Genomic DNA, 10,911 nt, shown 5'->3' with positions numbered 1-10,911 from the left:
CCCATGCATAATACGTACAAATCTCATTATTATTTTTATTCCTCTCGGTTCCCCCTAACTTATTCTTTCCCATTATAATATTTTCGTTCACATAGAGTATACACATTATTTGAGTACAATTATATAATATATTACTTGAATTTTCTTCGGTCGAGTGTACCGTATAGTTTCTACAATCTCAGATCTTCAGTTCAACCCTATATTATTCAAAAGATTATATAGGTTCCGAAATTGAAAGAGAGACACAAAAACAACGAAGACTTTGGTCCACGCTAAGAATTTGATTGTTTCATATATCTATCAAGGAGTATGAATTAGTGTCGCGGTCAATTTCAACGGATTATAACTTAGTAAATCAATATCGTAGATTCGTAATTAATATTACTTTTTTGTCGACACAGTGATTGATATTACTTAGCATTTGGTATCTGTTGGGTCGTATAATAGATCATGGGTTGTCTGAGGATGGAAGTAGGATTGTAGGGTAGATATGAAGAACGTCATTCTAACGTAAATTATTATTGCTACAATTTTAAAACCAAAATATACGACAATTTTAATTCTTCCTACCAATTAATAACGACGACGAAAATATACGATTACGGCTGGACATTGGGCTTCCAAAAAAGATTTTGAAAAAAAAACAGAAAAATATGTCATATACCTAATTTATTTGACCGATGACTTTCACGTTATCTGGTCACCATTCACAAATTTTGACACAGTACTTGGATGTCGCTTACACGAAAAATTCGCCTGCTTATGTGAGAGATTAGAGATACAAATCATGTATTATACATCATTTTCATTTTCTAGGTTTTAATTTATTTTAAAAGTATGAGATAATTAATAATAAAAAAAAAAAAAAAAAATTAATAATTTAATATAAACAGTTTTAATAAACTTTTTTTAATATAATCACCAAATACAAAGAAAGTCATAAGCAAAAAAAAAAAAAAAGTTTCTGTAATTTAAGTTTGGTTTTTTTATTGACGTAACTTACCAGTTTTCTGAACGTTTGTATGAAATCTCTATACTTGGTTAGTACTTAATTAGACATTTCTTTTGTTTAGGACTAGTAACTCACGCTATATCGAACGAACTTATCACCCCTGAATTCCAAACTAAATCAATTGGTTGCATGTGTACGTACAGAAACTCAAGTTCAATTCTGTGATACGGGGGAATTCATGTGACTTATTTGCTTGGATTGTTATATTCTCTATCATAATTAAATCAATAAAATATATATATTTGGGTTATATATCGAAAAGAGAGATGTACTATTTGCATGTATAGAGAGAGGCGCATGTGTAGATAATTATAGATAATATGAAATCGTAAGAGTAGTGGAGATGGAGACAAACCCGTGATTGTCGTTGGTGACAGAAACAAGTAGCAATATTTTCTTCTCGTGTATTTCAGTGAAGACAGCCCAGCCAAGCACCTTTTAACTTCTGTCTGATTCCTCTCTCTCTCTCTATGTTCTGTCTCTCTCTCGCAATCTATCTATCTAACTATGCTTTTGGGTTTCTTCTTTTTTCTGGTTCACAGCTTTGGCTTTGAAGTCACGAGCCCATCCCCCTAACCATCCCCTTTTATGTTTTGCTTTTATAGTCAATTTAATTTATGAGTTGTAACGATGGAAGAAGTTTCATTTATCCAATTAATGTGTATGCCTCATTAATGTTGCCTTCTTCCTATATTGCAAAAGGCTAGTTCGAACGGAACAAAAACACGTATCAAATCCAATGAAAGCATAAAGCATAAATACATGTCATATTAAACCTTGATTTTATGTCATAAAATCGGCGATCTATTTTAGGAAAACATTTGATCTTTTACCATGAAAATGATCAATATTTAGACAAATTCTATCTACTCCTTGGAATTTCTTTTCACTCCCTATCGCAACGAGATTCAAAAATTGAACTAATTGACATGATAATTATTAACTAATATTCAAATATATTATGACTAAAGTTGCATATGTTTAATGAAAGTAAAAGTACCATTTTTGTCATGAGGTGTAATTCTAGATCTATCTTTCCCTAAATTGTATATAACTATAGAAAAACATTGGTTTAATAAAAAGCTATATGTTAAATAGAATTTAGAATATCTGTTGCCATCATATACATATTTCAACATATATGTTGAGTCGGAGAGAGAGAGAGGGGGAGAAAAAGGAATGATGGATACAAGCATCCAAAAAGTCATACACATAGACCTTCAAAAGTCTTCACCTTAAATTCCTAACACATATGTATGAGTATGTGATCTTTGTTTGATCTTTGTCCAAAGAACTCCAAGATAGACCAAAAAGGTTCAACCCCCAAAACAAACAACACAAAACAGCCAAATAGCTAGAGACCAAGATGAGATCAAGCAGCCAAAATTCTGAAAACTCCAAGACTTGTCTATCTAACAACTTCAAAGCAACCACCAAGAACGAAGAAGATAAAGATGAAGAGGATGATGAAGAAGGCGAAGAGGATGAAGAAGATAGATCGGGAGATCAGAGCCCATCTAGCAATAGCTATGTGGAAGAGAGTGGGAGTCACCATCATCATGATCAGAACAAGAAGAATGGTGGATCCGTGAGGCCGTACAACCGCTCAAAGACTCCAAGGCTGCGATGGACACCGGAGCTCCATATTTGCTTTCTTCAAGCTGTGGAGAGATTGGGTGGACCAGATAGTTGAGTTTCAATTATATATATACATGGATCAACATAAAGATCATTGCATATGTGAAGATCTCTAAATTTCTAGGGTTTTCTTGTTGATATTTATTTGGGTATTCTTTGAATGATTTTGTTAAAACAGGAGCAACACCAAAGCTTGTTCTTCAATTGATGAATGTCAAGGGGCTAAGTATTGCCCATGTCAAGAGCCATCTTCAGGTTTTGCAAACATCCACATACACATATATAGAGTATATTATATACCTATATCCATCATTGGGATCTTTATCCGAATCATATTTACCACCTTCATATTTTTTTTTCTCTCGTAGATGTACAGGAGCAAAAAGACCGATGACCCTAATCAAGGTAGTTTACTTATTCTACCTTCTGATTTAAGTTAGGGTTTCTATAAATCTTATGATTGAATTTGACGAGATATTGATTCTTATTGTCTCTCTTGTTTTTATTTTTCTTATATATAGGAGATCAAGGATTTTCTTTTGAACACGGAGCTGGTTACACTTACAACCTTAGCCAACTTCCAATGCTACAAAGTTTTGATCAAAGGCCTTCTTCTAGTTTAGGGTATTTACAAACTCTTCAGCTTACTATCTTTAAACTATAAGTTAAAATTACTTTTGTATAACTTGGAATGTATTAAATATATAGATACGGAGGTGGTTCGTGGACTGACCACAGACGACAGATCTACCGTAGCCCTTGGAGAGGCTTAACAACACGAGACAGTACAAGAACAAGACAAACACTGTTTAGCTCACAGCCTGGCGAGAGATTCCACGGAGTTAGCAATAGTATTCTTGACGATAAGAACAAAACTATTTCGTTTCGAATCAATTCTCATGAAGGGGTTCATGAGAACAATGGAGTAGCTGGAGCTGTTCCAAGAATTCATAGAAGTTTTCTTGAAGGTATGAAAACGTTTAACAAATCATGGGGACAGAGCCTCTCTTCCAATCCTAAGTCCTCGACCCCAACAATACCACAAGATCATATTGCTACAACACTAAATTCTTATCAATGGGAGAATGCTCGAGTGGCAGAAGGATCAGAGAATATTTTGAAGAGGAAGAGATTATTATTGTCTGATGACTGCAATAAGTCAGACCAAGATTTGGATCTAAGCTTGTCCCTTAAGGTACCTCGGACACACGACAATCTTGGAGTATGCTTGTTAGAAGATGAAGAAAAGGAACATGATGATCATCAAGATAGCAAGGGTTTGTCTCTTTCATTATCTTCGTCGGGTTTATCAAAACTCGGCCGAGCCATTAGGAAAGAAGATCAAAGTGATCATAAAAAGAGAAAGATTTCGGTCTTGGCAAGTCCCCTTGATCTCACTCTGTGAATATATATATATCATAACTTATGTACGTATATTCTAAGTGAGATCTTGTGGTACTTGTTGATGAAAGACGGTTCTGTATTGTTTATCATTCGTTGCATACTTGTGACAAGACCCATAATTAAGGAAATAATAGAGACATTTTTTAACGTTAGTTTTTTTTTTCATTTTTCCTCATAATTTTGCCGCGATCGTTCAATGCATATTTAAATATATATGATTTGTGATCGACTTGGGAGCAGAAATTTGTTTTCTTCTGAATAGTAACCAAGAAATACATTAGTGAGTCTATATGGTTTTGAGAGTTACAAGACATTGCACGTTGTCTTACTCGTGTCTTGTTGTAGACGTTGCAAATGTATGTGTAGTTCCAGTTTCTACTCTCCCATAACAAGTATCCTAAGCCAATATTTTGTTTTAACATGGAGATCCTTGTCATTAACGTTAATCCAGTGAACCTAAATTACTCAAAATATATATAGGCTTCTAATATAAATATACAAGAAAAGATTACACCAAAAAAAAAAATATATATATATATACAAGAAAAGAAGATAAAGACTTTCGAGTCCTAGCTTTCTAAGCTATAGCCTTCCAAAGCTAAAAAAATAAAGAACAGATTAAAATAAGAAATTTTTAACTTCAAAACAGCGAATTATCGAAACAAGAATAAAATGTCAAATTGACGATTCGTGGAAAGATATAGACTCTAGCTACCTTCGGGATAGGATTTACTACAAGAGGATGATAGATCGCTGTTGGCTTGAACTGGATATCAAATGCTAAATCTTCTCTTTTACGTTCAGAGTTGGAATCCATTTTATGAGCAATGAAATCATTATTATTATTATAAAGACGAGTTTTGCCTTCTTCAAAACCGTTTTATGAATTATTCCTTGTTTTTCATTTATTGTAGTTGAAATTATATGAAACATCGTTAATTTAAAACAGGTCTGTTGAATGCTTAGTTTGTAAACAAAATTTAAAAATCGGTTTTGAAAACCAACCAAATTTTTTTTTTTTAGTTTAGTTGTAAGGTTAATTAAGAAATAAAAAAAAGAAAAAAAAAGACACTTTCTTTAAGAGAAAATTGGAGGGAACGACAAGAAGACAGGTGTACTTGACATAGAGATATGTCTTGATCTCCTCGATAGACAACAAGTTATTTGTTATTCGCATATAATCGTTTTCTTATCATCTCGGGCCTCGAATAAGATTTGGCTATATCGTATTTTATTTATAAGAATATTTACATATTTCCAGAGAATCAAAACTATGGAAAGTTTTTGTTGTTTTATGTCTACTCACATGTGTCTTTGTTGTCTCATTCCATATTGGTAAGTCAAACATATTTGTAACGTGAGAGATCAAATTCTCTTTTTATGCTTATATTTGACATAGTAGAATTCTTACACAATTATTTTTAAACGATTTTTATAATATAATTAAGCATTTTAAGAAATTAAATGACAAATAACTAAAAGATATATATGTCCATACAAAGATAGTTATCACATTTTCAAAAGTAAAATATTTTCATATAAATATTTTTTTCCAAAGTGTAAATTCACATCTAGAAGGACAAAAAAAAATTTTGATTTGTGTTTGGCGTTTTTGCATTTACAACCAATAAATTGTTTATTTAGATGCTCTTATGGGCCAAAACAATGTAGTTCAACCCTCGCTTTCAATATCACGTGTTTTCCTCCATATAACTCCATTTGTAAGACTTGGTTATTTGTTTTTACATTCTTACCATATGAAAAATGAAGCGATGTTTAACTTTAGTACTACTACAAGGATTTTATCCAAAAACAAAAAAAACTTAATCACAAGGTTTACGAAATTTGATATATAACTGTAATTCAAAGTCAAAAATTGTTTCTTTACTACAATCCTACGAAAATAATGGAATATTACCAAATGGGTGGTGGCCTAGCTAGTGGTGGTAGTATAATGGGGTTGGTTTTCTTGTGTCTAGGATCCAATTTTTCTTTGGGTCTGAGATATTCTTTATATAGGAGTGGACTAAAGACTGGCTTCCGATACCAAAAATTATGGGCCAAAGGTCCGGAACTCCAGCGTTTATTAAAAAATGTAGAATATGAAATGTTACTTACAACTTAGAAGTTATGATCATGTAATAATAATTAGCTAGAACACCATTACCTTTTAAGAAAATTTGCAAATAAAAGGCCAAAGATCCAGAACTTCATTGTTTAAAAACAATTTTTAAAAAAGTTTTGCAAATAAAAATAGATTATTAGAGGAGAGGAAACAAATTTTGTAAGGCGAAACTAGCAATGACAGAATAAGCCTTCTGTGAAGGATGCACAGAATCAAAGAACAAATACTTGGAAACATCGTCACAAGTCCGAGACAATGGCTGGCATAGAGGTCCTGCCTCAAGCAGCCCCGTCCCGCAACATCCTCTCAATGTTTCCTCTAGTCCTGTATAAATGACTCTTCACATTAGAAACTATGCCACACTTAATTAACAGAATTTGTATATGAAAAACTTTAATCAATTAGTTACCGTATTTACGAGGATGTTTGATCATGTCTATTAACGGAGAGTAAATATCGAGGTAAAGAACTTTGGAACCTCGAAGCCTCTGACTGAGACGGAAGATTAGCTTCTGTAGCTTTTTATTGTAAACCCGAGAATCATCGTTCTGATTTTCCGTACATATCCGATGATGGAAGATGCGAGGAGTTTTGACGCTAGCAAGTGTTACTTGCACCGGAAGGCATCCTATTGGTGGTAGTCCAGCTATTGTAATCCTTCGTGCTCCTGCGTCGTATAGTCTCTGTAAGCATTTGTAACGTTAGAAATTTAGCTATTATTTGGATCTCTCTCTTTATCTGTTTCAGACTCGAATGGAACTATGAGATAATGAAAAACCAAATCCCTAACTAGTATATATGGGCCTGTGAGAGCAGTCCAAGGAACAGAAGCTGGGCCTATTAAAAGGTTTTATCATTTCTCTAGAATTCATAAAATACAATAGAAATTTTAAAAGGCAGAAAGGAATATATTGAAAATAGGAAGAATTTCATCTAACTCTAGTGAATAAATTTAATGAGTGGGATCCATGTAGAAACTAGTTACTATTTTGAATTTGATTATATATACTGTATGTAGGCATTTCTCCAAAGTTATTTGTTTTCTCTATAAGATTTATATATCAATAAATCCGATAAAATTATATATGAATTTAAAACGTTATAACTAAGTAACTAACCTGAACAAAAACTTCGACTTTGGTGAGTAGAGAATCTTGATAATCCGAAACGGAGATCAAACTCCCAAGAACATGATCGTAAACATTAAAGATCATATCATTAGTGCCCGCACTAATGACGATCACAGCATTCTTAATCACCCGATTAGTCTCCGAGTCTCCAACCAAACTCTTCATTTTACCTAGCGCCTCTTCGAAGTAACTCCATTGCTTGTCCATGGTCAAAGTCAATGATGACTTTGCCGTCCGATCATCTAAACCACCTCCGGCCGAGGCAAAACTAACGCCGGTCAAAAGGTCAACGGGTTTGACCGAAGGGTTGAGGTAAGCTGGTAAAGTGGGTTTAAGTCCTAGAGAGGAGACTATGAAGTCGGTGGCGAGTTTTCCATCGGAGAATCTTCCGGTGGAGAGTTTGGCCGGAAATGATTTGCCATATGGAGGATGGTTGCTTTGGAAAAGAGTAGGGATGTAATTGTTGTTACCGGAATCCACCGTGGAGTCACCGAAGGCGTATACGGCTGTTATAGGTGGGGATGGCGATGCATTGGTAAGGTTTAGAAGTTGGAAGAGAAGAAGAGTGATGAGGAATGTAAGAAACATTGGTATGTGAAGATTAGGGTTCATGGATGATGGATTGGTTAGTGAAGCAAAAATATATATAGAGAGTCCAAAAAGGAAATGAAGTTTAATAATGGACTACTTCTTTTTCTTTAACAATGGATGATTTCATCCTCTAATATAATGAGAAATCTATGAAACTACTAATTTTGAGTCACACCAAGATTGCCGTATCATTTTTTTTTTTAATTATGACTTTTACTAGAGGAGTTAATTTACAATAGATTTGTACACATGTTGAATGTGGAAATGTTTCTGCAAAACATAGAAGCTTCTGACCAAAAAACAAAAACATAGAAGCTTCTAGCTACGGTTATCTGAGATTTTTCAAACTATAATTTCTATTTGCATAGAGTATATGTATATCTAAACTACTTTATGTTAGTTGGATTTCAGAGCCATACGTAAGTTACAGAGCATATAATAAGCATTAATCATAAATGCATGTGCAGAAAACACAGTAAATAGATGGACAAAAATATACTAAAAATTGAATGCGTTTACTTTCTATAGTATACTTACTTTTAAGTTTCTAGTAAAATAAATGGAGAAAAATCAGAATGGGATTTGCCCATTAAGTTTATAAAGAATACGAAAATGACAGATGAAAATGACTCATTATAGCGTGCAAAGAGCTGGCATGTAGCTCACGACGAAGAACCCTTTAGTGCCGCGCATTAACCTTGTAACTAATATATATTTCTTTATTATCAGATTCAAAATTATTGCGAATTGGACACTAGATAGCCTCTAATCACTTTGGAATAATTATTTGATAATAAGTAACTCAGTTGAATCGACAAAGTGTAGCCTTGATCATGTATTCATATACATTAGGACCAGGTTATAATCAAGTTAGAAATTTAATTTATGTAGGATAGGTTTGTTAACTCATAATTCCATTATTCCAACATTAGTGGGAATAACATGGCAAAGTACGTGATTCGTGTGGTCTCAATATCTTCACTCTATTGTTAATCGAGATGATCATTTATGACTTCACGCATCATACGATTATATGATCGAATCATTTCAAATCAAAACAAATAATCTATACTTGGGAAGAAGTATTTGTTAAAAAACATGGTCCTAGTCTTTTAGATGTTAAATGTGTCTTTTGGTTTTGATTTTGATTAAAATAGCTCAATGTAGTTTCTGCTGTAGCTTCTTTGATTCAATTCAACATCTCAACAAAACTCGGATTTCTCGGGGATTAATTAGACTCAAGTGACAACAATCTTGTAGCTCATGATCAATCCAATATTTACAGTGAAATGCTTTAAACTGAATCCAACAATGACACAAACAGATCATATAATACCACAAATGCAGAGATGCTTTCGATATATCTTCACATTCACATCTTCTTCGTTCCATGATTTAACCATATCACACAAGAGCTCATGGATCCAATTAATCTCTGTTTCTCTGCACCACAATTCCAATCTCTAAGCTTAAACTGTAATCATTTAAGCTTCTGCTCAGAATCTCCTGTCTCTCTGATTCTACTAAGCTCTCTTTGAAACTAAAGAATCAATCAATTATAATCATCTTCATCATCATCATCGTTTCTCACATTTCCTTCAAAGAATTGTCTCAATTCATCACCCATTCTCAATCCTCTCATAACCATCTCTTTCACAACAATCTTCGCTTCTTCAAACCTCTTCCTCTTCACAAGCTTACCAGCCAAAAACCCAAAACTCTCACCATCCAACCCCAAATCTTTTCCGGCGTAAGCCATCACAAACTCCAAACCCAGCGCATAATAGCCTCCCTCCACCAACCCCGCTATAACGTGCGCATGCGTCGAGTACAACACAGTCACACAATCCTCCTCCATCCTCCTCAATATCGCCATCGCCGCTTCCACTTTCCCAGCCCTACACGCGCCGAGTACAAGCGCGTCGTAGCTACGCGAATCCGTAGAGATCCCGTCTTCTTCAATCTTACGCATCACCTCGCTCGCCGATTCCATTTCGCCGTCGTAACAATGCGAAGTAAGGAAGTAGTTGTACGCCGTCACATCCATCGGAACCGATTTGGATCTCATCGATTCAACAACTCGCCAAGCTTCATCGATTTTGTTCTTCCTCGTGAGGGAGCACAAAATCGGGTGAAATGTCGACGGCGTTAAGCTTAATCTCCCGTTAGACATGTCTCCGATCACGATTAACGCGTCGTTGATGCGGCCGAGCTTGCAGAGACGAGAGATTAAAATGTCGTAAGCGTTTTTCCGCGAGAAACCGCCGTCGATCTGAGGTAAAACACGGCGGATATCTTCTAAAGCGGAGGAGTATGAGACGGTGTTTGTGAGGAATTTGAAAGTTTCGCTCGTGTTGAAAGATCCGAGCACTATACGGTTGTTTAGAAGACGGCGTACGGTCTCGAAATCGCCGGAGCTGCCAGCTTCGTTGATAAGTTTGTCGAATTCGGTGGTTTTGCGACGACCTGAAGGAATCTTCACGGTGGAGAACGATCGATCGGCGAGGATATGAAGGAATGTTCTGGAATTAACTGGTTGTTTCAGGAATCGTCGCCGGAGAAGAGACATTGAGTTTCACAAATTGATGTTTGTTGTTGTTCGTTAGGGTTTAAGCCGAGAAGGTTATTCAGAAAATGGGCCTACGAGATAAATGGGCTTTTATGAGGCCTGTTATTGAAACTGACCCATTAATTAATCTAAGTGGCGCGAAAATGGATACAAATCTGTGAAAGAGTTTTGTAATCTTTAGTTTTTTAGCAGATGTGTGAGTGTAGCACTAGAATGATTAAGAGACATACCTAAATGATAATATTTTTTTGCTAAAGAAAGCATTATTAGGGAAAAATTAGGTAACTAAGGATGAGGAAACCAAATAAGAATTAAGAGATACCTAAATTGATACTGTCTTTTTTAGCACGTAAAGTTGATCGAACAAAAAAAAATAAACACGTTAGTTCATGTTTCAAAAGTCTATAACATGGTTTGAATTTAGTATTGTTTGTTAGAAAGC

General features: G+C 34.7%; 3 protein-coding genes across 3 annotated transcripts; 1 reads left to right on the top strand and 2 right to left on the bottom strand.

Annotated features, from left to right (window-relative positions):
* Positions 1 to 2,118: 2,118 nt before the first annotated feature.
* Positions 2,119 to 4,206, top strand: LOC9315925. The gene is made up of 5 exons (XM_002881658.2): positions 2,119 to 2,700; positions 2,829 to 2,905; positions 3,019 to 3,055; positions 3,172 to 3,274; positions 3,359 to 4,206. The coding sequence occupies exons 1-5, from the start codon at positions 2,379 to 2,381 to the stop codon at positions 4,053 to 4,055; spliced, it is 1,236 nt and encodes a 411-aa protein (XP_002881704.1). The 5' UTR covers positions 2,119 to 2,378; the 3' UTR covers positions 4,056 to 4,206.
* A 1,507-nt stretch (positions 4,207 to 5,713) lies between these two features.
* Positions 5,714 to 8,013, bottom strand: LOC9315924 (GDSL esterase/lipase At2g40250). Its single transcript, XM_002879811.2, has 3 exons — positions 7,298 to 8,013; positions 6,589 to 6,862; positions 5,714 to 6,503 (listed from the first exon to the last, which is right to left on the bottom strand). The coding sequence occupies exons 1-3, from the start codon at positions 7,919 to 7,921 to the stop codon at positions 6,316 to 6,318; spliced, it is 1,086 nt and encodes a 361-aa protein (XP_002879857.1). The 5' UTR covers positions 7,922 to 8,013; the 3' UTR covers positions 5,714 to 6,315.
* Positions 8,014 to 9,088: 1,075 nt separating this feature from the next.
* Positions 9,089 to 10,839, bottom strand: LOC9317770 (pentatricopeptide repeat-containing protein At2g40240, mitochondrial). The gene has a single exon (XM_002879810.2). It carries the CDS (start codon positions 10,467 to 10,469, stop codon positions 9,453 to 9,455), a length of 1,017 nt encoding a protein of 338 aa, XP_002879856.1. The 5' UTR covers positions 10,470 to 10,839; the 3' UTR covers positions 9,089 to 9,452.
* Between the last annotated feature and the right edge of the window lie 72 nt (positions 10,840 to 10,911).

The sequence above is a fragment of the Arabidopsis lyrata genome, assembly GCF_000004255.2.
Source record: "Arabidopsis lyrata subsp. lyrata unplaced genomic scaffold ARALYscaffold_4, whole genome shotgun sequence".
NCBI lineage: Eukaryota > Viridiplantae > Streptophyta > Magnoliopsida > Brassicales > Brassicaceae > Arabidopsis > Arabidopsis lyrata.
The sequence above is the reverse complement of the archived record's forward strand: the minus strand, read 5'-3'. Positions and strand labels throughout refer to the sequence as shown.

What these genes read in the sequence shown, in the direction of transcription:
- LOC9315924 (XM_002879811.2), bottom strand. Translation starts at nt 7,921, where the DNA reads ATGAACCCTAATCTTCACATACCAATGTTTCTTACATTCCTCATCACT. An exon ending in AAGTCGAAGTTTTTGTTCAG is followed by an intron (nt 6,863 to 7,297) that starts GTTAGTTACTTA and finishes AAATGCTTACAG; the next exon opens with AGACTATACGACGCAGGAGC. An exon ending in CAAACATCCTCGTAAATACG is followed by an intron (nt 6,504 to 6,588) that starts GTAACTAATTGA and finishes TCATTTATACAG; the next exon opens with GACTAGAGGAAACATTGAGA.
- LOC9317770 (XM_002879810.2), bottom strand. Translation starts at nt 10,469, where the DNA reads ATGTCTCTTCTCCGGCGACGATTCCTGAAACAACCAGTTAATTCCAGA.
- LOC9315925 (XM_002881658.2), top strand. Translation starts at nt 2,379, where the DNA reads ATGAGATCAAGCAGCCAAAATTCTGAAAACTCCAAGACTTGTCTATCT. An exon ending in GACCGATGACCCTAATCAAG is followed by an intron (nt 3,056 to 3,171) that starts GTAGTTTACTTA and finishes TCTTATATATAG; the next exon opens with GAGATCAAGGATTTTCTTTT. An exon ending in AGGCCTTCTTCTAGTTTAGG is followed by an intron (nt 3,275 to 3,358) that starts GTATTTACAAAC and finishes TTAAATATATAG; the next exon opens with ATACGGAGGTGGTTCGTGGA.